The 19,499-nt window shown below is 41.6% G+C and overlaps 1 protein-coding gene across 50 annotated transcripts in view; it reads left to right on the top strand.

Moving 5' to 3' along the window:
- Window positions 1-17,587, top strand: part of CELF4 (CUGBP Elav-like family member 4) — a 724,170-nt gene extending 706,583 nt beyond the window's left edge. For all 50 annotated transcript variants that reach the window (XM_086629112.1, XM_086629073.1, XM_086629095.1 and 47 more), the window contains one exon: window positions 17,460-17,587. In XM_086629112.1, the coding sequence (XP_086485238.1) occupies window positions 17,460-17,587 (128 nt within the window). The remainder of the gene's footprint in view (window positions 1-17,459) is intronic.
- Window positions 17,588-19,499: the final 1,912 nt, after the last annotated feature.

The following is a 19,499-nucleotide window of genomic DNA, read 5'->3' on the forward strand; positions in this document are numbered from 1 at the left end:
CTGTTCAGGGCCGTGGGACCAGGGGCATTGCAGATCGGGTCTAAAGTGCATTGGCAGCACTCCATAAGACATAAGAGTAGAACAACAGACCCTGAGGTACATCAGAAAAATATTGCTCAGCACCTGCTCACAATGTGCCTCTAACATGCCCTGCCAAACCTGGTAGTTTCTCATTTAATTAAAAAAAAAGACAACTCTCCTTAAGTTCACGCAAAGAAATGAGCAGGTCCAGGAGTAGGCTGGGTGCAAGGGTGAGAAATTTCAGTCCCATGTTCCTGCTCCATCTGGGCAACCATAGGTCAACTTTGTTGTGTGCCTTGGATTCCCCCTCTTGTAGCAGGACACTGACTCCTTTGCACAGGGCTTTAGGATACATGGATAAGGAGAGTTATTTATCAGCTCAAAGTTTTTATTTTCTGATTCTTCTTTTGGTAAACTGGAAGATTCTCATCAGAGAAATTATCAGTAAACACTTGGGGGAAAGGTGGAGCTCTGCTTGCTGTTGTTACAAGTAATATGATTAAATTTTATTGTTTTTTTTTTTCTTTTTATTTTTATCCTGATTTCAGATTTCCTAAGAAATGTCTCTGTCTGAGCCTTTCTCCCTGTAGCTCATGGAATTAGGCTATGTCCTTTGCTTTGCATGATCTAATGGCAATACATTTTGTTTCTGGTCCCTGACCAGTATCAGATTGTCATTCCCATATAGCTACAGACTACAGATCAAAGCTCAGAGTATAGTGGAAGAAGCCACTAGTTTGAGTGCCTGAGTTGAGACAATATGGGAACAAATATCCAGGCATGTTAAACACGCCTGACCCCTGGGATGTTTCAGTTCAGATCAGCCCTGGTTTGCTGTGATCCTCTCCACTCTGAAGGACCTGGCATAGACAGCCAGCCAAAGAGAGATTCATGAGTTGGAAAGTAAGCTGAGGGGAGGAGGACATTTTTTGAGGGTGCTTAGGGCTCCCAGAAGAAAGGGAGACACTAAAGTTTATTATTTGCTAGAGACTCTCTGTTATACTCCAGAACAGCCAAGCTCTGAGACTTCAGATCCACAGAGCAAGGATGGTACTCTCTCCAGCTAATAAGGAAAGAGTTGTACAAGTACAAAAGAGAAGGATCTGTTCATCAAACTCACTGCACAGCACCTCCAGCCATTGCAGTTGGCTGGAGGAGGCTTCAGGGGGAGGAGGAGGAGCGGGAGAAGTATTAGGGCTGTGAGCCACTATTCATTTACAAACTATAATTAATTTGATGTTTAGATTAATTTCTGATGCACTCTCAAAGGTGCACTGAAAGCATTTTTCCTTTATTATAATGTTGATTGCTTATTGGGGAGATAAATCTAACTGTCAGTTATGCACTGACTTACCAAAACTTTCAGACCAAGCAAGCATGTACGCATAAGGAACAGCTGTTTGCAGCTCTCCCGTTAAAGGGACAGCTCTGTCTTTTCCCAATAACTCACATTAAAGAAAATCTATACCTTGTACAGAGGGACTTCTGCTTTCTTTTGTAGCTTAACAATTTATTAGACAAGAATATGTTAGTAGAATCTGTCTTCTATTTATCTGTCTGTCCATGTGTCTGTCACTATTCTATCCATCTCTTCACACAAGTGATAGACAGTCCATTCAGAATATGTTTAAAAGTTATGTACATACCTACTCACAGGCACACTTACACAATAATTTTAAATGTTTTTACTCACAGTGTAATTAGATGCAGGAACTCATTACTGCAGGGTCTTTGTGGCTACTCATTTAACGACCTTGAAAGGGGAAACAGCCATTTATATGACTAATAGAAATGAACCGATGTTAAGAGTTAACGCCAGAAGAAAGAAAAGAGAAAAAAAAAAAAGATATTTTAAGGAAACTAAAAACTTCCTTCTCTGAGATTCAAATCAGCATTGGGACCTAGGAAAAGAACCTGACCAGGCTCTCGTGTGCCTGCACAGCATGCTACCTGCTGCCACCTCCTCTAAAAACCTTTTTTCACGTTAGGTAGAGTAGATGAACCCAAATCATGTACAACCAGTCCTACATGTGCTCCAAGGATATTGTAGTTTCAAATGCAAACTCCGTCATGAGCAGAAATTCCAGAGGAGGTTCTCTAGGGCTGCTTTCATCCAGACCAGAAGTTTCTGTTCAGAAGTCAGAACTAATGACTCCTCCGACTGGCAGGCCCATTTCTGAACTCAAGGTGATTGCTCTGCAGAGTGCAGACTTACCACATCCTGCTCTTGTGAGACTGCAGACCCACCACAGCATTTTGGCTACCCATTACATCTGTTTTTATTTTCCAAAGATCTCTCTTGTGCAAGGAGAATTCGAGCTGTAGAATGGAAGAGTTTCTATCAATCCATCCAACCACCCGTTTGTCGTCCGTATATCTATTTACAACTTCTTTATATCCGTTTATCCTGTCTCATTTATTGTACAGGACTGCTCTTCAGCATTTTGAAGTCTGTCAGCTAGCTAGCTACTGAGCAGCTGTTCAATAGATCCTCACAGCTCTGTGCTTGGCCTCAAGACTTACTTCCCGTACAATATTCAAACCCTGCTATGAATATGAATTTATTATTATTTCCTCATCTGTTTTCCTAAGGCTGTTCCCAGCAGAGCATTTGAGAGGTTCAGAGAGCTACAGGTAACAGCCTTCTCACAGTGCTCGTGGTGTCCTCATTTCACCAAGGGGATGATGAGGCATAGAAAGATATTCAAAACTATTTATTAATCTTGGATGCCTAATCTGGGATGCCATGAGCCTGATCAGTCTGTTTGCTTGTTTTCTTGAATGATTTAGCACGATTCAGGGCATGCTATGTTTGTAATCGCTTCAGACGCAAGTACAGGGAGCAGCCTTTCTGCCAGTGAAACCCCAGGTCAAGCACCGTGCTCCGAGAAATGAGAAACACGCAGGAAAACTTCATCTTCGCTGGCAAACTAAAAAGGCCTTGCATATCAGCTCAAACACTGTGCCATAACTATCTGTATCTTTTTAATGTTTGTATGCCATTGGCTCTCCTTGAGCCAAGACAGTTAACTCATGGCTGGATGTTCCTTGAGCATGGCTCAGGGGTGACGAGGGCTGGGGACTGTCCCTAGATAACAGTATAGACAAGGCCACCCTCTCTCCAGGGGTAGGAGAGTTTAGTCACATAGATACAAGCCATGGACATCCTTGTCTCTAAACTGGAAAGACATGGCTTTGATGGATGGACCACTCGGTGGATAGGGAATTGGCTGGATGGTCACACTCAAAGAGTTGTGGTCAACAGTTCAATGTCCACGTGGAGGCCTGTGACAAGTGGTGTTCCTCAGGGGTCAGTACTAGGACCAGTGCTATTTAACATCTTTGTTGGAGACATGGACAGTGGTACCGAGTGCACCCTCAGCAAGTTTGCAGATGACACCAAGTTGTGTGGTGTGTGGACACGCTGGAGGGAAGGGATGCCATCCAGAGGAACCTTGAGAGGCTGGAGAGGTGGGCCTGTGAGAATCTTATGAAGTTCAACAAGGCCAAGTGCCAGGTCCTGAACGTTGGTTGCCGCAACCCCAAGCACAAGTAAAGGCTGGGCGGAGAATGGATTGAGAGCATACTGGAGGAGAAAGACCTGGGGGTGTTGATTAATGAGAAGCTCAACATGAGCTGGCAATGTGCGCTTGCAGCCCAGAAAGCCAACTGTATTCTGGGCTGTATCAAAAGAAGTGTGGCCAGCAGGTCAAGGGAAGTGATTCTGCCCCTCTTCTCAGCTCTTGTGAGACTCCACCTAGAATACTGTGTTCAGCTCTGGAGTCCCCAACATAAGAAGGACATGGAGCTGTTGGAGCAAGTCCAGAGGAGGGCCCTGAAGATGATCGGAGGGCTGGAGCACCTCTGCTCTGAAGACAGGCTGAGAGAGTTGGGGCTGTTCAGCCTGGAGAAGAGAAGGCTCCAGGATGATCTTATAGCAGCTTTCCAATACCTAAAGGGGGCCTAAAGGAAAGCTGGAGAGGGACCTTTGACAAGGATGTAGTGATAGGACAAGAGGCAATGGATTTAAACTGAAAGAGGGGAGATTTAGATCAGATATAAGGAAGAAATTTTTTCATTGAGGGTGGTGAGGCACTGGAACAGGTTGCCCAGAGAAGTTGTGGGTGCCCCATCCCTGGAAGTGCTCAAGGCCAGGTTGGATGAGGCTTTGGGCAACCTGGTATAGTGGAGGATTTCTCTGCCAATGGCAGGGGGGTTGGAACTAGATGATCTTTGAGGTCCCTTCCAACCTTAACCATTCTATGATTCTATAATTCTATGATTTGCACTCAGAGCTTGCCCTATTTTACCAGTAAAAAGTAGCTTAGGAGATCTCATTAAAGGAGCTTTGTGATATGCGATTTACTCAGCATAACTGGGATGTCATGGCAGAAATAGGGATCAATTCCAGTTCTCCAAGGCAGCATTTGGTTGTACAACTACAACACCATCCTTTTCCTGCCTTATTTACTGTCTACACTCCAACACTTGGAATAATCAGTCTGATACACTGTCATGTTCCTAACCCTGTTATGTTATTCATTCCTTACAGTAATTAAAACAAGGATGTCATGAGAAAGAAAAATACAGAAATATGTGGTTAGAAGCAATGCTTTAATGCATACACAAAACAATGCAAAATTAAAATTTTATAGGTAACATAATTTCTTGCATTTCTAACTTAGTGTTTCATTTTGCAAACTTATCATTGTTTTAATCTATTGGTGCATATGATATCTTCCATTTTCAAGTAAGCAGCCCAAAGTAAAAGAATCCCGAGATGAGATTAAAATCTTCAAATAGCATATATTGACATCTTCAAAGGTTGCCATCAGGGTAACAACTTACAGATCCCCATAAAAACAGGCACACGTTTATTAACTGCTCCTAGTTTAATCTGTCTCAAATCCCCAGCCAAATTCAACCTTATCTCCACTCTCCTCAGCCTTGATCTGTAATACATCTCATATGTATAGGTATGTACATTATATGTGTATTTTGTATGTATATTTCTTCAATAACAAATATGCCTGCAAATTATTAAAAACCATGAAAACCACTGAACAAGTGGTTTGAATTTGGGCAAGCTGCTCCAATGCCTGCTGGCCTTGGACGTGGAAAGTCTCTTCCTTATATCCAGTCTGAACCTCTCTTGTTTCAATTTTTGCCCCTTGTGTCTCATTTTCCCACCATGCACAGCTGTGGAGACTCTCTGTCTTCTTGTTCTCATAGGGAAAGTGCTCCAGCCTTTGTTCATCCTGATGGCCATATGCTGAACTCGTTCCACTTTGTCACTGTCTTACTATGTTGGGAGGAAGGTGTGCACGAAACTAGATGTCCAGGTGTCATCTAATGAGTGCTGAGTAGAGAAGGGCAATCTCTTCCCTAACTGACTGTCTGTGCTCTTGTTAATAGAGCTCAGGATGTTCTTGGCCTTCCTTGCAGGCCAGGGCACGTCTCTAACGAGATCCTCAGTGATGTAACCCAAAAACCTAGAGGCAGTGGAACTATGCCCATTTGACCAGTATGTTTATTGATATAAAAGGGAAGAGGTGCACCTGACATCTAAGAGCAGCAGCTGCCTTTGGTTACTTCACTGGCAACAGATTTTCTCCCTTTTTGGCAACACAACCTACAAATCTGATTGTGTTCTGACCATTTAAAGGTGAAATTATATGATTGTTCTAAAGATAAGTCTCTAATGACACTTTAAAATCCTTCTTTAGAAGGGTTTCCAGAAATCGTAAAATTTACCCTGGTCATTGTGCAGCTCCCCATGTGGCTAAACAGGCTCCAGAAGGATTAATGTGGTATTGCGCTTTTAAAAATGCTTGTGAGAGAGGAATTTTTGCTACTTGATTTTAGGAGTTACTGCAAGAGCCAGTTTTTTAAAGGACAACTCGTATCTTTACCCCATCTATTCAAATTAAGATCCCTGTCCAAATCATCAATTATCCTGCCTTTCTCAGGTCTTCAGTTTTTCTTACCAAAGCTGTTTTCATAAATGTGTTTTCCAGCAATATTTCTACTTTGCTTATTTCAGTAATTAAAATCCAAGAATCTTTTCCCACCTCCCACTCAAGGGTTGATCAAGAGTTCAGACAGATCATTGTTCAGGGGCCCCAGAGGCCAGAATTAGATCAGGCTTTAGTCAATCTATGATACAATTGAAGACCAATAGACTAAATGTAACTCTTCTGAGGGATTGCAGGAGGCTCTTCAGAGAGATCTCCAGGATTTAGGACACTCTTTTGAAGGCCATTGATGGTGAATGCTCTGCTGGCAGACCGACAAGAATTTATCAGCATCTACATTAGAATATGAAGGTGTTTCATTCCCATTAATGCTGATAACAAAAAAGGCCAGCTGATCATTTACCTGTTCATTGTGGGCAGATAAAAACAAAGAGGTAACAGCTGGTTGGATCTGGAACAATATGTTACCTTCCAGCTTTAAATGTACTTGTAAAACTCTTTCCTTTCTCCTCTTGGTACCAAGAATAGGTCAGTGCCAGTTCACAAGCTTCTGGTCTGGATATTAAGACATTTTCTCTTTTCTTTTTCTTTCCCAAATGGCTTGCTGTTTATGGAGAGCTTTTTTCCTGTTGATTTCATTTTTAGTTTTGTTATCTAGTTTTAGCACTGTGCCTCCACAGAAAATAAACTATTAGTTTGAAAAGCATAGCCAAAAACTATTCATCACTACTTCTGGCTTCTGAACAGAAACTTCTGGACTGTCCTGCAAGAGAAGCTTCAAGTCTTTCTATATCTATTGGGTTGCCCCAACCTACCTGTAATGAGGTATCTTGTGTGTAACAACATAAAGGGGAGAGAGGGTTAGTTGTTCATCTAAGTAATGACAAGCAGCAGCAAGGTTGGTGAGATTCTGTACCTTGCTACACCAAGAATGGATCTATTTCAGAGACTCTGTGGGACATGATAAAACTGATAAAAAGCAGTCACTAGTACAATTCACAGTGCACCTTCCAGACTGGTTTTCCGTTTTTTTTCTTAGTTGATTAGCCCAGGAAGAAATTCACTTCCCTACTATGAAATATTATCAAAATGAAGGTTACCTTTTATGATGCTTATATTTTATAGACCAAGAAGGACAACTGGTGATTTCAGTAGCTGTAGTGTTCATACCTGTCTCCCTTATCAAGAAACCACAAATTGAATGGGATCCAAAGAGAACCTGGGAGCAAAGAAATTAAGATTAAGATAAGAAAGAGATTGTGACATGGCTGATAGACACTTCAGTAGTTATTTTCATCTAGTTTATATTGTACAACTCCAACAAAACAAATGTAAAAATAGCCTTCACCTTGATTCAGTAACACTCTCAGTGCATCCTTAACTGAGCACCTGCTCAGTTCCCATTCAAAACCTGTCTAAAACCTACACTAAACTCTTTGGAGTGCCCAACATAAGAAGGATGTAGAGCTACTGGAATGAGGCCAGAGGAGGACCACAAAGATGATCCAAGGGCTGGAGCACCTCTCCGATGAAGACAGGCTGAGTTGGGGCTGTTCAGCCTGGAGAAGAGAAGGCTCCAGGGTGATCTTATAGCAGCTTTCCAGTACCTAAAGGGGGCCTACAGGAAAGCTGGAGAGGGACTTTTGACAAGGGCATGTAGTGATAGGACAAGGGGCAAAGGATTTAAACTGAAAGAGGGGAGATATCAAATAGATATAAGGAAGAAATTTTTTACATTGAGGGTGGTGAGGTACTGGAACAGGTTGCCCAGAGATGTTGTGGATGCCCCATCCCTGGAAGTGTTCAAGGCCAGGTTAGATGAGGCTTTGGGCAACCTGGTATAGTGGAGGATTTCTCTGCCCATGGCAGGGGGGTTGGAAGTCGATGATCTTTAAGGTCCCTTCCAACCCTAGTCATTCTATGATTCTATGATTCTATGATTCTTTGCTTCTGCTTTTACACTGGCAGAAGAACTTGTCTCCTCTAAATTTCATCTGCTTTTTCCAGCCATGTATTTTCCCCATAAACCTTATATTGATACATGACAACATCAAACATTTAAAAGGAATGCTCAGAAAGGAAGGCAAGAAGAGTTCTTTCCATGTCTGAAAGCAGTTAGGAAGTTGCTTCAGTTCTAATCTAATCTAATCTAATCTAATCTAATCTAATCTAATTAAAAAAAAAAGACCAAATACTATTCACTTATCTATGAGTCATTTCTCACTGGTTAGTTTATTTCTTGTGAGGAAGATCATCATCAGCTGGGTTGGAACATTATTCTTCTTTTAGAAGCACCACAATGCTTCTTGTTCACAGCAGACATGTATGTATACTGATCCAATATTTAATTCATAAGGTCTCCAATGACTGAAACCTGAATCCTTCACTTCTTCCATCCATTCTTTGGGTCTTTCTTAACAGAATGGATAGACCCACAGTCCACAGTATCAGACGAATAGTGGCTTGTCCTTTTAGACAAGATCTGTTTACAGGAAAAAGAGCAAAGTTTTTAGTGTTTGCTCCTTTCATGGGATGAGGAATCTGCTGTGGTTTTCCAGACCAGATTTTTTCTTATTCTATTTCTCTTTTTAGAAAAAACAGTTGGTCCTGATCAGGAGCCCTGATTCCAGATGTATGCATGAGTCAAAACTCCAGATCTGACCATGTAGTAATTTAAACTGTCCAAATTCTAGTCTAATCTTGAATCTTAACCTTGTGCTTTCAGTGTAAGTCATGAGAGTAATTTCTGCATAAAAAAAAATAAAACAAACAAACAACAAAGAGACTGTGAAAGAAAAGAATCAGAGGAAGAAAACTCCTTCTTGGTTTGAAGAACCATACACAGGGTCAGCATCTGTATCCCTCAGCCTTCTTCAGAGAAGATACTGCTCTTTTGAGGCAGTACCTGGAGATCATCCAGCTGACAATGCACAACAACAGGGACCACTTCTCTGCACATTCCAGCCCACACTGCCTCAATGTATAGAAGTAGTTTCATGCACAGGAAGACGGGAAGGTGACATAACGAAGATGCTCATGTATATCAAGCTACCTTCTGCACTGGGTGTTCTGACCTTTAGAGAAAGTTAATCATGCCATCTACTTTCACTCTTCATTTAATCTCCCCTTCCCATCTGTTCAGTTTCTCTCAGCTGGAAGCAAGATGAAGAACGAGTACCAGTCAGCTGTCTCAGTGGTCCGCAGCCCACACTTTGGGGCCATTTATTATAAGGCATTAACATCAATTGTCACCTCTATCATGATTGTTACTGCAGCCCATGCCAGATTAGTAGGCAAGAAATGATTTTCTAAATATCTGAAACGTGAAATGAACAATAGCCAGACAGACAGACAGATACGCAGTATCAGAAGAGTCCATTCTGATCTCTTGGACTGAATTCTGCAGTAACATATGCCAGATACCTCAGCTCATGTGACAGGTTCAAACCTTCTGCTTGAGTCATAGCATACCTTTTAGAAAATCTCTTAATCAAGATTTCATGTGATAGGTGCTCCACCCCTATTGCTAAACAAGATGTTCCAAAATAGTTAATTACCTTCACTATTTAAAAAATGCAGACTCAGTATCTTATTTCCATTTTAAATTTGTCAAACGTCTGCTTCCATCCAGAAGAAATCACCAAGCTCTTTTTTTTCTATATTAAAAAAACCCCACATTCTATTAGAAATTATTTATAGACTATGGTCAGAAGACTATTTAACCTTCTCTTTGATAAACTGTGACAACTCTCATTACTTTTTCAGACTTAAAATTATTCTTGCAGTTCTGAATAATTCTTAAAACTTTTTTTTTTTTGTATAGAAATTGCCAGAACTAAATGCAGAATTCCAGTAAAAGTCTTTCCTGAGCCATACTCAGAGGTAACATCACCTTGGTACTAGAGCATATTCCCCAGAGACTGGCTCCATCCCAAGACTGTACTGAATCTTGGGACTTTGAGTGCTACAACATAATCCTGAGAGCTCATGTATTTGGCTGTTATCATGACATCTATGTTCTTCTTAGAAGCATTGTTTTCTAGTTAAGATTTCCCCTTTTTATGAGTGACTCACTCACTTGTTCCTCTGGATGCTTAGTTTTGTAAGTAGTTGGATTAAAATGAACACTCGTTAACTGAATCCTGCCTATGCAGTGACCCAGGTCAGCACGACTTCTTGTGTCTTTATCATTTTTGTATGATTGGCAAATTTTAACCAGTAATTACTTTAGATGTCTTCCAGGTAATGTTAGAGAAACTTAATAGCACAGAGCTTTCAGTATGCTCCTGGAAGACCATAGTAGAAACTCCTCAATATTGTAAGTCAGAGTTTACAATTTTTGGCAGTCTACCTGTTATCCAGTTTTTAAGAAGTTTGATATGGGCTGCTTTCCTTTTCTATAAAGAAGAGTGCTCTCAAATATTCTAGAAAAGTTTAAGTATCCTGTATGAAAAAGTACTTTATTAACCAAACTTGCAATTTCAGGCAATCAGGTTAATTTGATAGGTTCTATTTTCCATGAAACCATGATGATTGGTATTAATTGTATAACTTTTAATCCTTTGCCATATCATCTCATATTAAAATTTTTGTAATTTTAGTTAGGCTTGAGAAAGATAAACTAAGTTTACCAGGTCATCTAGTTTACATCCTTAAAAATTGATAATAGAGGTTCTTTTCTGGAACACTTTGAAGGTTTTCTAATGTTCCATAAATTTCTAAAATGCACATTAGTGGTTCAGCAAATTTCTGAGCCAATTCTTCGAATATTCTGAGGTTCCAATTATCTTATCCTGCAGATGTGAAATATTTAATAGTAGTTGTTTAGCATAGTCGTCAGTTACCGACTGTTCATATATCACAAAATGGGTGGATGGATGGATGGATGGATGCATGGGATGGATAACTGGATAGACAGATCTCACTTGGACATGATTAAACATCAGTGGAAGGTTAAATATTCCAAAAAGTCATCCAACCCTATTACACACCGGAAAACAGCTGAAGTGCTATGCCCTTGATCTGCAGATGTACTCTTTTACTGAGCATTCCAGTACTCATAAATCACCTTACAATACACTACCTTCCAATGCACACATACATTATAGAGCTACTTACACACAGATTGTATCCTGAAATTCTTTACAGCACTAAAAAATTGCAAGACAGCAGCTCGTACATTGTATAAAGAACATAGCAAGGTAAAGACTTTGCAAGGCAATTAAAAGAAAGCCTCCAGTCTCTGATAAGACTAATAAACATGGAGAAAGAGAAACTGAGCAGTCTTAGCAATGAAATGGGCTGGAGTAGCAGGGAAGTGCAGAGGTTTAGCCAGTCAGGTCCTGATGGGGAGAGGAGTGCAGGAGCTCCTCCCCAGCACCCTTCCTGCAGAGCAGATGACTGCGATGTCCTGTGATTTGAACACCTTATCGTAGCCTTCCCAGTAGAAAATGACTCCCTGACGTTCCTAAATCTCACCCTAACTCACTGGTTAGTAACGAAAGCAAGGAAGCCATGTGCTAAGGGGACAGTTTTATGCGTAACCAATTGTATTAATAACTAATTCCTTAATAGCTAACCCAAATGCTTGGGGGAAGGGAAGAAGCGAGGCCTCTGGTCTAACCAACTGCCAGGGCCTTCTGCAGCTTCCTCCATCTCAGTAGTCTGGCCAAGGACCCCTCTTATGTCCTGGGTAGCAGCCCTTTAGACACAAGGGAAGCAAGGGACATGGACTTCTCCTGCACTAGTACCCAGCCCACACACACAACTTTTCTTCTCTTTCATCACAGCAGAATTTGCCTTCCATAGGCTGAGAGGCAGATCTTTGCTCTTCTATTATTCTCATTTCCGTCTAGTGAGATGCACGAGTTGAATCACAAGAGGGAAAAGTTCAGAAGAATGACATCCTCTCCTTAGCTAGTGACTTTCGTAACTTGGCATAAAGAAGTGCCAAGAAAGATCCCTCATGGCAGTCAGACAAATACACTGACAGACAGAACCAGAAAAATGTATCTCTGGACTGAAAAAGCTAATAAGCACCAATGTCTATTTAATTCTGTTGCAATCTCTTGCAAAGTGCACCTCTGAGATGGTAGCTTTGTGCAGCAAGCATCTGAAACATAGATCAAATCACTCTTCTTAGTTTTAAGACAAGATAAATACTTGTTTCTTTGAGGTTCCTCTTTTCCTTTTGATTGCCTGAGACCGGAGCCTAGTTACATGAGTGGACCTGCTGCAGGACCATTTGTCCCCAGTTCAGGAGTGTGGATTAGAAGCTTGATCTGGACCTGTCATTCACCATGGTCTTGACTTCTGATTTAGGGAATGTTCAGCGTAGTTACCAAGCATTGGGCTCCATCCAGAGGAAAGCTTCTGCTGAAGAGAGACAACATGTTATTCCAACCTGGTAGCAGATCATCAAAAAGCTGTTTTGCACATTAACCGCTAATTCTCCTTGCAGCATGCAAAGAGCAACAGAAAACTCAGAACAGAAAGACCAATTAGGGATCCATGGGAACCTAACGATGTGCTCATTCAGGACTGCACTTAGTGCGCAAAGTAATTCATGGTGATGCAGAGACACTACTCACTGTGAATGAAAAGTTTACAGTTGCAGAACAGTCTTCAAACTAATTCCCTTCTTTATCGCCTCAGCTGATTAAACCAGAAGAACATCCCTTGAGTAATATCAGTTACGTAAAGCCATTGGTGATCATGCTGGCATCACAAGAAGGCCATGAAGCTCCCTCAGCATGTCCCACTACCAAGACTTCGTTTGGAAGAAATGGGCAGAAACCAAAGCACCCTCCAAGATGCTCCCCCAGTTTCTGCCCACTAATGATTTACATAGTCACACAGTAAAAGAGCAGGTCAGGAGAAGACAGGGACTTCAACATCAGTACCTTCCTGGAAGATGCTGTGCAGATTCAGGAAGATTAGATGCTCTTAGCTGCAGTCCTAGCAGATTTCTTCATTCTTTGCTGCTTTGATAAATCATTTATTAGAACAGCCTTTTTACATAATCCCTGGGGGAAAAAAAAAAAAAAAAAAAAGAAGAAAAAACCCTCAACATCCCCCTCATAAAATAGATTTATCACAAAATCCTGTCCTCCTACCAACCATCTTCAGACCAGAACATATATTTCTTTGATTATTAATTAACTGATGCACAGAAACAGCTTCAAGCTTTTTAACCTCTTCCTTTCTCTTTTGTCCTTCAAGAGTGTAGATGACAATGCAGGGCTAGTGTTCAAAACACAGGTAGATTCTTGAGCAACTGTAGCACTATCATCATGCTTTGAGCCCTATAGTCATGGTCTCAAACATTAAAGCCATCCAGAAAGCAAGTATTTAATCTATTTTCTCAGTACATACATTCTGTTCCTAGTCATACCTGCCCATGGCAGGGCGTTGGAACCAGATGATCTTTGAGGTCCCTTCCAACCCAGACCTTTCCATGATTCTATGATTCTGTGATAAATCTGGCATAGCACCTTTAACACTGCTGACATCAACACAGAGAAACAAAAATGGTTAACTGCCAATAGTGTATATAACAACAACAACAACAAAGTCATATAATCTACCAGTAGATATTTGACCTCAAAAGATAAAGGAATATGATATTGTCAACACAGCTTGTCAGGTATTTGACCTGAAAAGAGAAAGGTATATGATACTGTTACACAGCTTGTCTGTCTGTCTGTCTGTGTATTCCTTATCACTGTGACATCTCAGCTCTCAGGATAAGCCATAGCTTTTCTTCTTTTTGGAGTCCGTCCAAATACCTTCAACAATATAAAATGCAACTGCACATAAATAACAGGAAGAGAGAGAGCCAAACACACCAAAAAATTCTGAGTATATCAAGCCCCCTGAAACTAAAACAGTCAAATGAAGTTACAGGAATTAGCTGCTCTGTCCTTATGATGTACTCACAAGGAAAAGGCATAATTACTGATATTTGCCCTTCCCCTTTCCTGTCACCTGTACTCCCACTCCAGCCTCTCCACCCTCAGCCAGTGGAATTTTTTATATTACAGTAGTGGATATCAGGACAAATAAGGAGAAAAAAATCCAAACAATCCAAATCTGGTCCAAATCTGTAGGCAACAAATACCAATATCAATAGAGTACAACTCCCAGTTTCATTATCTGCTCTAAATGAAATATAGTGAGCAAATGCACTTCTGATCTCTCTTATTAGTCCCATTTGTTAAAATGCTGTATTATTTACAGCTTTGCACAGAATGAGGAAATGGCCTTAGAATTCCATCTCAAAAGCAAAGTGATGACAAAAACTAGTGCAGCTTTGTGAGCTTATCTAAAGGCAAGGTTCTTGCAGAGGTACAGCTGTATCAGCATTCCAGCACCAGGGCTTATCATCCAACTAAAGGTCTAGTCTTGGCAAAAGTGGGCAAATAGTACACTTCCATCATACTTGGTGTCTGCTGAGGTTTGCATTCATGAGGAGTTTGATTCAGCAATTAACATCACTTTGGGTAGTGACTCACTCAGGCATTAGCCAGTTAACATTTTAGCTTGAGATGTCAGTCCCAACTGTGAAACCAGTTAAATCCCACAATCCCACAACAGAGGTACCTCCGTTTAAGCTAGCTGCCTGCCATCTTTGCAGGCAGCACTGGTCCCTACTACACAGCCAGTGGGACTTGATTAATTTGAACACAGCTAGGAGTGTCCTGAAAAAAGAGAGAAACCATGTCCTACACTCCACTGACTATATATTGGCTAGATCTCCACTGATTGTTTGAGGACCCCAAGGTGATTTGCTCACAAATGAATGCACATGCGGACACAACTGTAGATGTGCATGTTTAGTCAGTAGGACGTACCTTGCAATAGGACCAGTTACAAGAGTAGAAATCAAAGTTCGCAGGCAAGCTAGGTTCTCTAAAGACATGATATAAGCAATTATCCACTTGCAGCCAACTCAGCTTTGATATCTGGTAGCTGTGTATATATTAGTAAAGTAAACATACCCGGCACTTTCCCTTAGCTCTGGGGCCAGCTGGCATGGAATGGCCCACACCCAAACTATTAAATTCTTACTTTCCACAATATCATGGCCACATCCAAGCTAACTACTGAAAACAGCCTCTGTGCTGTGTTAATACTTAGACTTTGTCCAGGATTTTTTTGGAGTCAGGCACAAGCCAAAACTATGTCAGGGACCTTTCTAAAACTTCAGTGGTACAGATGACTGGGTTCCAGTTTCTCAGAACTTTCCTGGCACAGTTTTAGTTTACTGTTATAGCTGCAGCTGATGGGTCTTGGACAGGAGTATTAGCGGTCCAGAGGTGATTTTAAAAAGAACTGGCTTTCACCAGAGCCTATATTCAAAGATGTGAGGTAGCTAGACAGATAATTTCAAATTGAAGCTCAAGTAAAACATTTCTGAAGGAGCTGCCAGTAGTATTTAAAGACTGAATCAGCTCAGGTGAAATCAGGAGGTGTTTAGTTTGTTTCTTTGCTAAGATCAAATCGTAGGATCTTGTTGACTGATAGATTATTCAGCTAGTCAAATGTAAACTGGGAACATTAGCAGGTGCTTACTGGCTAATAAGCAATTGCAAAAACAGATCCATTACCACTGAATAATATCCCAGCTCATTACTCAACATAACTTTCCAGTTTTCTGTCTTGAGATTGATGACTGTTGTGAGGCTTGGACAACACTTTTGCTCACATCTTCAGAGCTGCAGTGTTGGTACCTCCTCCTTCAGGGGATTGGCAGGAAAACTGCATGGACAGGCAGTTACTTGGAGCCTTGGCTTCAAGAAGGGAGGACAAAGAGGGATGAGTGTTTAGTCAATGGGCCTCCCCCTTAAAACTACATCTGCTATACAGAGTAAACCTGTTATCTCACTTTGAGGCTAAGACCATTTTTTGACCACTCACAAACTTAATTAGCCCACGGCAGGGAGCACAGCTTTAATGCAAGAGTGAGAAAGTGTGCTTGCATATATGTGCATGTGTATGCCTGTCTTTCTCAAACACAAGCCACCCTGTGTCATATGTAAGACTTGCTTTCAAGGAGGAACTAGACCAGGGAGCAGATCCTGCTGAATGTGTTCACAGTTCAGCTCAAGGCTGTAAGCCGTGCCTGGTGCTGTTGTCAGGAGCAGGTGTATACCTGGAAGCAAATGCTCAGTGTTAGTTTTTTGAGGGGCTCTCAAACTGTTTTTTCATTTCAGCCTGTCTGTTGAGAGACACTCGTTTCCTAGGGTTGATTTGTGCTGCCAGAGCTTTGCAAGGGTGGGAAAACAGATGGCTTTGTCTGGAGTGTAGGCTGGTCCAGGCTAGTCTTACCCAGGGTTTGTGCTCAGAAATGTTGTTGGCACACAGGGACATCTCTGGCAAAGGTAGCAGAGGTAATTCTTATACAATGTATTGGCTTCCTGCCTCACTAATATCTCAGACTCATGGTCACTCCAGCTAAAGTCTGGGCAAATGAGGCCTTTTCCTTGAGCTGACAGAAAAAGAAAAAAAAAAAAAAAAGAAAGAAAGAAAAAACCCAAACAAACCACACCAAAAACCTCCCCAAGCCGAATGTGTTAGATGCATGTCATCCCGCATGGTTCTGACGTGTCCCCAGTCTTCTGATCCATAGAAAGCAAGTCTTCCATTGAGACAAATAATGTAATTTTAGATGGCCTGTAAATACAATATTCAGTCACTATAGAAGTTTCTACAGTTGAATGCACCCCATGGCTGACTGAATGATTTGCTGGAAAGGTATGAAACTACTTACAGAAACCATGTTAGGAAAGCACTAAGGTTCATCTTTCTCAACTGCAGAGTCAACAGAAAGTCTGCAGTAATTGCCAGTTAATAAAGCCCCTCATACTGCTTAAGTGGCCAACAATCAAAATATTCATGCCAATGAATACCATAATGAAGAAATTATTAAATTCACATTTTACTTCTATTGCCATAATAAGGAAGTAGCAGTAGGTATATCAGGTTCCCTTCATCGTGAACATTGGAAGGCAAAGGAAAGGTTATGTTGGTGAGTGAAAGAGAGTATAGAGATTCACCCCAGTCATGATGGAGAGAAAAAGAGTAAGACAGAGTGCCTTGAGACCATGCATCACACCCGCTGACACCTAGCTCAAAGGAGACCCAAGCCTTGTGTGTGCTGGTACTGTGGCACCAGCATTTGGATCCCCATGCTTTGCATAGTCTTGTGTTCAAACTGGCACTCAGACCAGGCACTGCATCCTGGGACACCAACCTGTAACAACCCCTCCTACCCTTTGTCCCTCATTGGCAACCATCCTCTCCTCACTCTCCTGCCTACCTGCCAATCCTCCTACCTGCTCACTTCCTCCCTCCCACCACCCTCACCCCCTGCCCCATGTTCATTCTCAGTGGTCGTTGCATGTACGTGCCTTGGCCCCCTTCAGCTCATTGAGCCCCCTGCCTTACCTCATGTTTTGACAGGTTTTGTGAGTTTTGACAATCCTGCCAGTGCCCAAGCTGCTATCCAGGCTATGAATGGCTTCCAGATTGGCATGAAGAGGCTGAAGGTGCAGCTGAAGAGGCCAAAGGATGCTAATCGCCCCTACTGAGGAGTTATGGGAACCACTGGAAACAAAGCACTAGCACAGGTAACTGCATGAGGAAGGGGGTGTCAGCTGTGGTTGTAGCCTCTCTTTGTGTTGTAGACCCTCAAAAAGATTCAGCTCTGCAACTCTCTAGCTTCTGCCTTTTTCACTTAGGCCTCTGGCTAGAGCTACACTGCACAGATACGCACCCACACATAAACCAGGAACCATTGGTGTGCGCGTCTCTTTAGAAAAAGAGGTGGAAGGATGCTTAACAAGGGATGAGCCAAGTTCCCCACCCCAGGGGCATCTTGCATCTCTAGAAAGACTTCCTGGTCACTAGAGGAGAGCCAGCAGCTGTCCTGATACCCCTTGCTCAGCCAAAGAGAGCATTTCTGGTGGCTGAAGAAAATCTGCAATTAAGAGATGGGACTGGGCTGCAGTTTAATCCCAGGTGACTGAACTGGGACAGTGTCTGTCTCAATAGCTCTGTGTTGCAAATGTTTCAAAGCATTCTTCATTCTTCATGCGGTATAGTCTGTATCCAGTTTCATCCCAGCATAATAACTTTATGTAAATATGTCTCCCTAACAACTAAATAACCCCTAATTTCTTTCTTCTCAAGCCTAAGAAATTAATAGAAGGATCCATGCTCACTTCTTGCTCAGTTCCTGTCAACTTCTGTGTGTAGATAAAACCCAACCAAAGCCAAGGAAGCTTTGTTTGAGTGAGGATCTAGACAAATCTGAATCAGGGCCTCATTGTTAGACTCATGTACATTGTGTTGTTGGAAAGGAGCCAGCTTGATGCTCCAAGGGAGCTTCTAAGAGACGTAACGTCAAAAATCTCAGAAGCAGCAGCTTGTTTGATTGGAATCCCAGCCTATCACCAATAACAAAAATGGAGATATTTCCAAAACTGGAAATATTTTCCACCACTGGCTGGCTTTTCCATTAGATAATTCTCCGAGAAACAGAAGTATAAAGCTGCATGTATTTGTTACAGAGACAGGAAGTCTCCCTGCTGTGAGAACTGTTCCACACCAGAAATTCCCCAACAAACCCAGAGCTCAGGGTGGCCCTAAGCTGCAACAAGCAGTTTGCGCTCCTGAATTAGTGACAGGGAGATGGGTTAAGTGAGTTTTCTAGACCGTTGTAGCTGTAATGTCTAAGATTCAGTGATTTTGATTCAGGGCTTTTTTGACCTACCTTATGTACGGGCAGGAAATTTCTATCTTCAACCTTCCCAAAGAACTATGAAGGTTTCTAATTTTTCACTGGTATCTCTACTATCTTTGAAAAATGTATTGTTTCGGTCTTCAGAGCAGCGTCCTTTCCACTGTAATTTCCGAGAATTAAGGAATGAGATCAAAATGACTTTGAAAGAGATGCTGCACTGAAGACAACATAAAGGAGATTAAGAAAACTTTCAACAAACATATTAGGTGCATGTGTAAGATACAGCCTTCATAGCTTAGACTCTCCTTTGTATGTGACTATATGAAGAGAAGTGTTAATGCATTTTCCCTCTTCAAATACCTCTTTTCTTTTCCTTGCTGATGACAAGGCCTCTTGGAGGCTTGAAAACAAAATATATTTCCATATCCAAATGCTTTTTGCTTCATCACACTGGCTTTTCACTGCAGGTTTTGCTGGGGGAGAGCGGGAGATGCATGCATGCAATTTTGTTAAAGCAGGGACTGTCATTATTGGGGAGATTTTCATTAACACCTGCAAAGCAATCGAGAAACACAAGTGTTTCTCTAGTCTGGCACCAAGCAATAACTTTGTGTCATAGCATAGCTGTGATCACTGAAGATAAACTTGTTTCTTATGGTCGTATAGGAAAGTGCAGGGCTGTAGACACCTGTGTTGTTAAAGATTCACTGGTATGACTGTAGTGTTTTCATTATCACGGATCATTATGAACTGCTCTG

The sequence above is a fragment of the Tauraco erythrolophus genome, chromosome Z, assembly GCF_009769465.1.
Source record: "Tauraco erythrolophus isolate bTauEry1 chromosome Z, bTauEry1.pri, whole genome shotgun sequence".
NCBI lineage: Eukaryota > Metazoa > Chordata > Aves > Musophagiformes > Musophagidae > Tauraco > Tauraco erythrolophus.